This window comes from Alosa alosa, chromosome 1 (assembly GCF_017589495.1).
Source record: "Alosa alosa isolate M-15738 ecotype Scorff River chromosome 1, AALO_Geno_1.1, whole genome shotgun sequence".
NCBI classification, from domain to species: Eukaryota; Metazoa; Chordata; class Actinopteri; order Clupeiformes; family Clupeidae; genus Alosa; species Alosa alosa.
In genome coordinates, this window is record NC_063189.1 from 49,887,913 (window position 1) to 49,900,083 (window position 12,171).

General features: G+C 37.9%; 1 protein-coding gene across 4 annotated transcripts in view; it reads right to left on the reverse strand.

Moving 5' to 3' along the window:
* atg9b (autophagy related 9B) overlaps positions 1–12,171 on the reverse strand; it is a 91,641-nt gene that overhangs the window by 4,825 nt on the left and 74,645 nt on the right. For all 4 annotated transcript variants that reach the window (XM_048240448.1, XM_048240442.1, XM_048240431.1 and 1 more), the window contains 7 exons: positions 4,079–4,827; positions 3,819–3,972; positions 3,256–3,435; positions 2,897–3,142; positions 2,499–2,758; positions 1,403–1,499; positions 820–907 (listed from right to left, as the gene is read on the reverse strand). In XM_048240448.1, the coding sequence (XP_048096405.1) occupies positions 820–907; positions 1,403–1,499; positions 2,499–2,758; positions 2,897–3,142; positions 3,256–3,435; positions 3,819–3,972; positions 4,079–4,827 (1,774 nt within the window). The remainder of the gene's footprint in view (positions 1–819; positions 908–1,402; positions 1,500–2,498; positions 2,759–2,896; positions 3,143–3,255; positions 3,436–3,818; positions 3,973–4,078; positions 4,828–12,171) is intronic.

A 12,171-nucleotide genomic window follows, 5' to 3' on the forward strand; every position in this document is an offset into this window, starting at 1 on the left:
CATTGCATCGCGCTGTTCACTTGCAGTCAGGACACTCCAACAAATTTTATCGCTAATAATCGCTCGCATCGTATCCGGTTAGGACATGTTGTCAAGCTTTAAGCATACAATTTGGCTCTCTTAAGATTACAGATCCTGTTCAACTGTTTCCTCTGCCCCACAACTGTTTCAAGAAAGTCCTCACTACAATAATTCACTATTAAATAATTTAACTATTTAAACTACTGAACTATTTAACTGTTCAGACATTTCAACTGTCAGTTGTCATCAACTATGACTCCCACCAACTGTTTCAAAATAAAGGTCTTCACTACAATAATTTACTATTAAATAATTTAACTATTTAAACTATCAAGCTATTTAACTATTCAGCCATTCCAACTGTCAGTTGTCATCAACTATGACTCCTGCCAACTGTTTCCTATTCCCACAACTGTTTCAAAATAAAAGTCATCGCTACAATAATTCACTGTTAAATAATTTAACCATTTCAACTACTCAACTATTTAATTGTTCAGCCATTCCAACTGTCAGTTATCATCAACTATGCCTTCAGCCAACTATAGTAAAGAAGACCTCTGCAACGGTGGTTGAATGACATTTGTATGGTAAATGGTTCGAGCTGAATTACTTTGGTTGGAAGAAGAATAAGAAGAAACCCAGTGATAACAGTACAGTGTATTTTCATGCGGAGGAAGAAGAAGTAGAAGAAGAGGAAGGAAAAAAAGAAGACGACAACGACTAGTGATAACTGTACAGCGCATTTTCATGCACTCTAATAAGAAGCCTAGTGATGAGTACATTAATATCAGATTTTACCAGGGCTGCAGCTGGATTCCTTCAGTGACACAGGGATCTGTGAAAGTGCTACCCCTGCACGTTGAGACAGTGAGTTCAGCTGGTGTACCTGTATGATACACAACTCCATTAGTGATATCTATCATATAATGTATCTTTGATACAGAAGAGCAGAGTTCACAGAGATATAGACAGATTTTGAAATGAAAAAGGTCAAGCAAACTCAACTTATACCATGATTTGGTTGATATCTACAGATCAAAATATAGAAATGATATCCACAAGTGGGACATAAGTGGGGCAACAGTGGTATAAGTTGTATAACAGACTTCACTGCATTATTTTCTACTGCCTAAATGTTGTACATGATATAACTTTTGCAGAAATCATCTTGTTGTGTGCACCAATGTATTTCATTGTGAAATTGTATTGCTCAATGATAATATGTACTGCACCAACAGATGACATAGTAAAAGTTTAGTAAAAAGTAAAACATATTTATACATACTTTATCTACGCTCTCAGAATAAAAATAAAGAGCTTCATGCACTATGGAGACTGTCTCAATGTATTACATGTGTACTTATTTATATGTGGAGCTTACCTCATGCATGTAAATAGCATGAAGGCTCATCTCTGCAGAGGCATACTCCATCAGCAGTGCCGAATTATGGAGCCTTGTAGCTTCACTAGCAGACATGCTGGCAGACACACAAAATAACCATATAGGGTCAACTACACAGATATAACCAGGTTGTATATAACATGCATCAAGCCAAATTATTCACTTTGGGGATCAAAATTACAGTGTTTGCAAAGCAATTTTAGTACTTAAATCTGAAGTGCTTAACATAAAACTTTCTTGTCTTATATGACACTTGTTATTTAGATTTTTCTACATTTTGTCTCTTTAAAAGGCATACTATGCAGTTTCAGGTATTTTTGGTGACTATACAGCTCCTCCTAGAGTGGTGATATATTTATATTTTACTCTGCCGTTGTAAATAGCCTACTTCTCATGACTTGTTCCCCCTGTACACAATGAAATGCTTTTGTTGCGGAGGCGAAGGATTAACAACAGGCAAAAACTCCAAGAGCTATATCAAGTTAATGTTTCACGATTAGCGACTCGCTACGGCTATGCTGTATGGCTATGCTAGGTGAAAGATTCCCATATTACAAGTTTGTTTACCATAAAATTGGCTTTGTAAAGGTTATATTAAGGTGAAAATGTTGCATAGTGTACCTAAATATGTATGTATTTTCATCACATTTCTATACATTTTTTTCTATTCTATTTTCTACATTTCCATATTTGATTTGTTTTGATAACCTTTCCAATACAATTGTCCTCACACAGCTTTGCTTTTCCCTACCTCTCCCCACTCTCTGCGCATACCATAAATATAATTTCAACTTTGCAAAAACAAAATATTTGTTTTACGCATCTTATTTTTTGTAGTATTTATTTCAGAAAATGCAAATGAAGTAAAGTCCTCAACATGTGATAACTCTTTATATCACATAACTTCCAACCATTATGTACTTCAGACCAAGATCAGAATGTATTTCAGAAAAAATTCAAACCATTTACCCAAAGATCCTTTATAACTAGCTCCGCTTTAACCCTCTCTGATTTACCATTATGTCTAAGTTTATGTTCTAAACAGAACTCCTACCAGCATCAAATTGGACCTCACCTGTCCACTACAGTGCGGTCACTGAAGTACATAGTGCTACCATGGTGCTGTGATAAAGAATGGCGGCTGTTTGAGGGCAAAAGTGTGTTCACAGAGTGGGTACGGCTGGCTGGGGAAGGTTGTGAAGCAGACAGTGAAGCCAGCACGGAAGCAGCAGCTGAGGCAGTAGTGTTTTGGGGGAGGAAACGCCAGTCCCGGCTAGGCAGACCAGGTGCTTTCAACCATGGATGAGTGAACACACTAGCCAGAGGATTGTTTGGCTGGGAACAGAGAAGAGTGAGGTATAAAATATAGTTCAACTTATTCGTCATTTTGAACACCACTAATTTTGTGTTAATTTCAAAGAAAATGTATCTGCCCTTTGAAAAACACTTCATTAATTAAGTTCAGCTACTCACACTAGTGTCGGACTCGTTTGAAAACAGTGACACACAGAGTGGGGCCTCAGACAACAAAAGTTGGGTGGAGGGTCCTGATTGGGCATCCTGCTGGACTTTCTCTTTCAAGTGACTTATGAAGACAGAACTATCCTGTGGTGGCTGCCAACGTGGGTTCTTGATAGTGAAATGCATCAGCGACAGTTCTGTCTTTCCATTTTCTGCTTGCTGATAGACAGAAGCCTCTGTCTGGCCCTCAGACAGCCACTATAATAGAAGATTAGTCATTACATATTCTGACTTAAGAGCAGATCTTTAGTGGTTTAATCATATTCATATAGAGACAAAACAGGTATTTCATTTCAGATGGCATCAGTCACCTGTGGATTTCCATGGCGACGTATGTCCATTTGGGCAAAAGAGCATATATCCCCAACGCCTACCACTTCCACAGTGAAGTTGCGGAAAAAGTCTATGATCTCAAGAGATTTATGGCGCAGGAGGAATATAAGGATGAATGGAGTAATGACTGGGCTAATCAGTTCCTCCAAGATGAATACCTAGAAATATATGACATTTGATATGTGGGTGAATACAGCACTTTGAGTAATAATACAAATGTCTCCATGTGCAAGTTTTGAACATGAGCCAGCAAAAGCATATGATTGAGTATGCATAATGTCAGAGCAATCCAAGTCTACCAGTGGTAAATGTATCATTGCATTACCTAATAATATATTACAAAGAACCGGTCAACAGTTAGGAGATGTGTTTCTGTTATACAAAAAATCGTTGATAACCAACCAGATGTATTTTAATTTATTGTCATTTCCTGTTAATGTCTTGTCATTGTATTAGCAAATACTGTTGAAGTAAAACATAGTCATTTCCTGCTACCCTACATAAATATTTGTGAGGTAAAACACCCTAGTTTCAGTCTCACCGCCTTATACTGAAAAAGTTGAGCCAGCTCATCACGTGTTTCACACTTGTTGGCATTTCCCTTCCAGTGGTCAGGCATATAGTGGATATGTGCTAGGACACACTGCAGCAATTGCTCTGGACACCACACCATGTGTTCATCTGGGATAAATGATCTATGGACCACAGAATATAATGTTGACAATTAGGCTTTCTGCTGTCAGCGTTCAGATGGAATGACCCTTCTGAATCAGTTTAAACACCATCAGCTAAAATGCCCACCTTGTTACAGTGATGACAACACCCAGCACTGTAATTGCTGTTAGAATGTGTTGCACCGTCAGCACATCCTCATCATAGACTGTGAGTGCAATCAACACAGCCAAAACTGAGCCAGAGAAGAAGGCTACATTACGGGCCAACACAGCAAGCAGTGGAGAGGCAAAAGAGTTCATGTATTTGGCAGCTGGTTTATAGCCATGTCCAAGCCGTCCTTGCAGTTCATGGTCTAGTTCGTTGAAATGGCGGAGGTAGAGTCGGCCATATAGAGACCAGCGGCGTGCTCCCAGGCTGCCTGGTTCACGCTTGATCACTTCAGCATAGCTAAAGAATGCATAAAGTACCTGCCAGACTAGCACCAGAGGGCAGAGCAACAGGTTTGCCACACCTGCTAATAGGATTACCCGGCTTAATTGCTGTGCCAACTCCAGTCGATTGCTTGCACGCTTGTATTTAGGATGAAGGTTCCATTTGTTCTGAAAGAGTGAACCAGGACCCCAAAAGAGAATAAGTTCAAAATTGTATTTGAGTCCCTGTGTGAGAAAAACAACTTCACCCAACATGGGGAGATGTAGCCGCACAGGTAGCACTGATTTGTTGACCATGGCCACAGTGTAGTTCTTGAAACGTAGGATTCTGTGGTAGATATCCAGTTCTGTGAGCTCTTTTTTGTGGATGCATATCTGCTGTTCACGCTGCAAGCTGATGAGACGGTCTTGCACTTCCTGCCAAGTAAAGTTACAGAGCTCATCCTGAAGACATAAGACACAAAAGCAATCATTACTTTTAAGATTTGTACACTACACTTAGATAAGACATTTGTGAGAACAAATTTAATTTACATTGCATAAATATTTGTAATTCTACAACAAAACACACTTGGTAAGGTCCTAGTATTATCTTCATGTAAAACTTGTAGAACCATGTGCATGCACAGTTCCATGATTAATGCATAGAGGCTTTTGGTCAGAGCTACTGAGCACAATGCACACACGTAATATGCCTATTCCCTTCATAAGTGGGTCAAAATAAAATCATATGGTATGTGAACATACTTAAAGGATAATTCCAGTATTTTGGTCAGTGACATATAAGGGTTGGTAAGATGAGAAAATTAAAAATATGTTAAAACCTTTAAAACAAAACATGCCTGAGATTTGCTAAAGTGAATACTTTGTATTTCTGTTGTATTCATATTATTTAATATGACGTGTATACTATTTTTTAACAAAAGATAGAACTAACAGCCTGTTAAATTGTCAAATGGTCACAAAAATGACAAATATCTAATATATCTCACCTCCTAGAGTTCATGCAATTGCTCTCATGAAAGTTTATTTTGTAATATCCTATAAGAATATGTTTATTATATTTATTTCTAAATTTAAATTATATGGGTTTTTCATTGTACTGAGCAAGACCATATGCTATAAACATCTTCTTTTATGTCTATTCTTTGACCATTTGAGTAAAAATGGTTTAAACAACCATTATTACAGTGAAGTAGAGTATTAAATCATTATCCATATTAACTTTTTTGTACATTATTAGTCTTTTAGACAAAATACCGGTTACACCAATTGACATAAATCGGTTACACCAATTGACCATAAAACGTTTATAGCAATAGGACAAGAAATTGACACAGAAAATAGGCATCAAGGTAAACTGAGTTGGATATTTTGATATTCATGTCATTCATCATATTCCATATCAAATATCATTTCATAACATCAATGAAGAAACTTGTGTTATATTTGATTTCAGATCAGTTCTCATACAATTTCAGTCTATACCCATTATTTTCAAAGAGAGTGAGATAAAGGGCCCTATTTTTGCGATGCAAAACCTGGCGCAAAGCGTATTATTATTCTGATGCAAAGTTTTTTCCTATCTTACACTTCACTTTTATTAAATAATGCGCCCAGGGGTGTGGAAATTACGTACATAAGGTGTGGTCTGGCACATGATCTAAAAATCGCTATCTTACATCTAAAAATTATTACGCCACTGACCAAGAAATGTCTGGTCTATGGCGAAAGGCGCATATGAAACACAACTGAAGACGCACTGTCACGAGATGTAAGCAGCAATTCCTCTGCAGAATAAATGACCTTAGGTTATTTATTCAGTCATTCGAACATTATAGGGGGAAGTTTTTCAGGCTATGTTTTTGCTGGTAACCCATTGTCAGTCAATAGTGAAAGTAATTAACTGTGTATAACTGTTTTGTCGTTGACTATTACACCACGGTGAAGTTAGTTTCACTTTGCCTATAGTTCAATTAATAGACAAGTGCAGATGTGTGTAGCCTATACTCTGCTAGGTTTTAATAAAGAATGGCTTAGTGGAATACCTGTTCCATATGGTCTTGCGTACAAGCAGATTCCTTCACCGCTGACTATCAAAATACTGATGCGCTGTTTGATGTTGCCCTGCTTGCTGTTAGAGGGAATGACAGATGTCCTCCTCATTGGTTTAAAGGATGTTAAGCCCAAAACACATCCATGACTGATTAAGAAATATAAGAGCCACCTTTTTACGCCAGGCACCTGACGTTTGATAACAAAACCACCCCAAATGTGGACTGGACAAACCCCTAAATGTATTTACGCTATTCGATGGTGACCATGCATTTTAGATGGCTAAAATAGGGCCCAAAGTGTGTGTCAGAGAGAATAAGAGTGAGTGAAAGAGTGGGTATGATCTTTTTTTAACAACCAACCAACAGCAGGATCTGCGTTCACTTGCACTCTGTGGCGAGTTTTCCTTGCTTGTAAGTGGCATCCATTGGGGGACAAAAGGTACATTTTATATATAATAAATGTATTTATATTATTTATTTATAATTTGAACATACTGTTTACATACATCATAATAAAATATTAAAAAATAATTATGGAAGTTTAAATTTAAAATGAAAAGCTTTGACATTTCAAAAATCGCTTAAATTGCAATCTAATTAAACCCTTTAAAAGCTATTGTTCATGCTAAACAGTTAGTCACTATTTAAATTATAAAAATAATATACTTGGCACCTAAAATTACATACTCTTGGCCCTGAATCTGACCAAACTGGTCTCAAACAGAAAAGAGTATGAAACTGCATATAAACTGCATATAAACTGAAGCAAATGTAAACAGCCCCGTTTCCGGTGGTGCAGTAATATCAACGTGCAATGAGTCTTCCAACAAAAATCAATGGGATTTTACAAAATGCCAAATAAAACATGACAGAAACTGTATTTCGCTACGCTACTTGTTTTGGAACATCAACGAACACCACTAACCACTCGGTGAGTTGCACAGTTTTGAAAACGAACATTAAGGGTTGTTTTAAGGACATGTTTGTGCATGCCCATAGGCAGCCACTGAAGCAGTAAAGGCGATTCAAATATCATTTTGAATCAACCTAACTTTTGAATTCTATGAACCATCACAGTGAGATAAATTGAAAATAGTTGTATGAAGCAATTGAAAACTACCATGTAGTTAAAAACTGAACCTAGTCTGCACTCACTTAACACGTTGAGTGCCAAAAATGCAATATTGCGTTTTTAGCTTTTCTTTTAAATTACGAAAATAAACACACCTTATGTGCGATTTTGGGAACTCTATCATGAATAGAACTGAAACAGATGACGATTGAAAACTCATGAAAACGCACAATCTGGACATTTTATCATAACTCGGCTTTTGATGGTTGCCGCCAGGTCAAAAACATTAGAAAGTGTGACTGATCATGGTGTTTTGACATGGAACTATACTCTCCTTCAAGTGTAATAATCAAGGAACACCATGGGCGCAGCAGCACAATGGTATCATGCAGCACCTGAAAACAGTCCCTGTAGGCTAACTTCCAGCAACAAGGTTGAGCTGCAGCAGACAAATTGGTTAGTGACTGGATTATTACGCCTGAATAAGAGTACAGTTCCATGTCAAATCAGCCTACAAAATCGCCACGTTTCATATTCCGTTGGTCTTATTACACTTTCTAACTTGAGAGGAGACAAGTTTTAAATAGGAAAATTACCAGAAATCTTTGTCACTTTTAAATGTGATGCTAGCAGGCGAGATGCTAATGGTCTAATCCAATTCAATGATCTACTGTATGCTAGGCTGGAGCTAAAAGTGGTATCGCCAGACTCAGAGAACAGCTGGATGAACTGGAGAAAGGTAAAAATCAATTTTTTAACTCAAGGGGAGGAGGCAAATGGGTGTAATTCCCCAAATGGTGGAATATCCCTTTAACTCATTGAATGCGGCGCTGTTTTCGGAAGCTTTGGCCCAGAGTGCCAGCAATCTTGATCATTGTTGACGATTTTTGTAGAGCCACAGCGTATTCTATGTTATAGCTATGGACACATACTATGGCTTGTTTGAAAGGTGAGACTTTAAGCTCTCAGTGGGTACAAACTGTTTATTTATTATACATGCCTCTGTTCCTAAGAAATCCCAAGCTAAACAGTGGCTAGTTTTCATCAAAATCCCTGTTTTATTTCTAGAAATGGAGATGTAGCGTCTTTGATGAAATATGAAGTGTTGCCTGTAAAGTTTCCGGGAAGTGACCTAGTGAGACCTGGCGAGACTGCCACCTAGTGATAAACCCACGAAAATGGCCTGGTTTTGACCTGATGTGCATGTGTCACTGATTCAACCCAAAGCGGCAACCATCAAAAGCAGAGTTTTAAGATTAAATGTCCAGATGAAAAATGTCGCGATTGTGAGTTTTTCGATCGTCATATATTTCATTTCCATTCATCACAGGCTTCCCAAAATACATATAAGGTGTGTTAGACAGCTAGAGTGTCTAGTTTCGTAATAAAAAAAAAAGCTAAAAACGTAATATTACGTTTTTGGCACTCAATGAGTTAAGTGCCCCCTGCGTTCCTCCAAAGTCTGGCACTGCTGCCCCACACCCACAGCAATCCAATTTTTTTTTTTTAATCTGTGGTCCCCCGAGGTAGAACAATCTGCCAAGTCCTACCAGCTGTTTCAGACGTTGCAGCAAAGGATTGTGGGTAGTAGGGATACATCGATGCTGCCTTCAAAAACAACTACTATTCAGGTAATTTTAAGAAGTCTTATAAGGCAGCAAAAAGTCTTTTTTCAGTTTTGAACAGCACTTGTTGCCTCGCTCCCCAGTTAGATGTCTCTCGAACAGAGCCGATGTCTTCAAAAAACTCTTCCAAGAATACCTCCTCTCTGACAGCCTCACACACCTGATACACACTTACCATGCTCTCCCCTCCTCCCTCTCCACTTCCCTCTCTTCCCTCCTCTACCTCTTCAATAGACCAAAGAACCTTCTTCCTTTTGACCTTGGAGTTTTCCCACATCTTTGGGCAAACTTTAGTAATGATTTAATACGAGCTTTGCCACTTGCCCATAAAGCTTTGACTGGTGAACACAGGCAATAATTGTTATACGCAGAGTCTCTCCCATCTCAGCTGCTCAATCTTTTAACTTCTTCAGAAGTACTTTGATGGCTCTCCACCTGTCTTCTTGCACTATAGAGTGATTTTTCTGCCACTAGAAACTGAATGTGAATATTTTGTATTTCCATTTGAATTGATGAATTTGAGCAATTGTATTGAAAAATAATATTTGAATGTTATATTTGGAAATTAAATTCATAAGTTTGTAACTGAATCCCATGAACTGAATGTAATGTTTTGAAATTGAATTAATTTGCTCTGATAGAATGCACTTCCACGTTCAGTTCTCACACAGTTTCTCAGTTTCAGACCGCAGATCGCAGCTGTCTCTACATAAAGCCTGCGGGCCAAATTTGTTGCCAGTCTTGATTACAGTGACCTGAAAAACTATAGGCCTATTTTCAAATGACCTTTTGTTTCAAAGATCCTGGAAAAAGTTGTTCTCTCTCAGGTCACTTCTTATTTGAATGCTTTCAACATCCTAGATAAATTTCAGTCAGGTTTTAGAAAACTTCATAGCACCGAATCTGTTCTACTTAAGGTGCAAAATGATATTCTTTGCTCAGTAGATAATAGTTTTTGTGCCCTCTTAGCACTTCTTGACCTTAGTGCTGCTTTTGATACCATTGACCATAGCATCCTGTTAAAACGTCTGGAGGATGAAGTTGATCTGCAAGGGATGGTGTTGAAATGGTTCACATCATATCTGAATGATAGAACATCCTCTGTAAGATTAGGTAATTGCTCTTCGTCCATTGCTCCTATCAAATGTGGTGTCCCTCAGGGTTCCATTTTAGGCCCTCTGCTATTCTCCCTATATATGCTGCCTCTTGGCTCCATTTTTAACAAACATAACATTCAATATCACTGCTATGCTGATGACTCTCAATTTTATCTGACATTAACAGCCGACAGTTCCTGCATCTTGGAAAGCCTGTTTAACTGCCTTAAAGGAATTATCCGGAGTAAAATGCACTTTAGATAAATTTACGGATGATTGGGAGTACATACGTTGAGTTGACATCCAAATCATGTCATTCGGATGCGTTTTGAGAAAGTTCGATGTTACCATTTTTAGTCAAAACTCGTTAGCCTGGAAGTGACGCGGGCATGTAATTTCGCCCCTACAAAACGCTATTTTTATACCTCTTCTACAGTTCCAAACAACATTACACTTACGTGGTAGTGAGTAGAGGGTCCCTAAAGCCAAACCGAAGTATCCCGAGGTCTTTATGTGGTCGGATAAAGAGTCCAGAATGAATTTCATCAAGCCAGTACCTTTCCGGAAATGTTGCCATCTTTGCTGCCCTCTTCAGGGGAAAGTCCGTAGGAGTCGATTGCTGAGTGTGGAGTAACACGCTCTGGAAATTCACAATTTCGTCGCCGTTTTTTTTTTTTTTTTTTTTTAAACATAGTCCAGTATTTCCTTCTAAATTGAAATGAAGTTGTATGGACTGGACTATGTTTTTTTTTTTTTTTTAAAACGGTGACGAAATTGTGAATTTCCAGAGCGTGTTACTCCACACTCAGCAATCTGAACTAAACTGAAGATGGCAGCAAAGATGGCAACATTTCCGGAAAGGTACTGGCGTAAGTACGTATGTACTCCCAATCATCCGTAAATTGATCTAAAGTGCATTTTACTCCGGATAATTCCTTTAATGACATAAAGAGTTGGATGGCTGCAAATTTCTTACAATTAAATGAAAAGAAAACAGAGATAATTATTTTTGGTCCACTCAGCTCTGTTCTTAAGATAAGAAATGCACTTGGGCCACTGGCTGTAAATTGCCACAGTGAGGTCAGAAATCTAGGTGTTTTCCTAGATTCCTCTTTGAATTTCAATAAGCAAGTCAGTAGTGTGGTTAAGGGAAGCTTTTTTCAACTAAGACAAATAGCTAAATTAAAGCCCTGGCTCTCATATACTGACTTAGAATCTGTAATCCATGCTTTTGTTACATCTAGGCTGGACTATTGTAACTCTCTATATTTAGGTCTGAACCAATCTACCCTTCTTCTTCTATCAGTCCCAAAGGCAACCCTTAAAACTAAAGGTGATAGAGCTTTTTCTGTTGCTGGAACTCTGGAACAATCTCCCTATAGAAATTAAGTCCTGTCCCACCATCAGTAGTTTTAAATTAAATTTAAAGACCCATCTATTTTCTTTGGCCTATAATGTCCATTAATTTCTCCCCTTGTTTGGTTGTTTATTTTTATTTTATTTAATCTTATTACTATTTTTTTTCTGCATTATATTAACTGGCATCTAACTTTACTGTCCATCTTTCTCTAGGCCTATATTAGTAGTAGTTTCAGTAACCATATGTTTATTTTTATCTACAATCATAATCTGTTTATTATTATTATTATTATTATTATTAGTGTGCTTGCAAGCAGCACACTTATTGTTCTTCTTAAGTTTTATTATTTTTCCCTTCTCCCTAATTTTTTGTCAGCTCTAGCGCCTAGGCCCTTTGAGACAGAGACACCGTTCCAACTTTAAAACGTCTGGTCAGTACCGGTGTAAGTTGCTCGCGAAGATGATGTCAGGTGGGCGTGTCGTTCGTCCGCCTTATTGTATTGAACAGAAAGTGAAACTAAATTTTCACAGGTCACAAATTTGGTCCGAACGCCACGAAACTTGACATACATTATCCT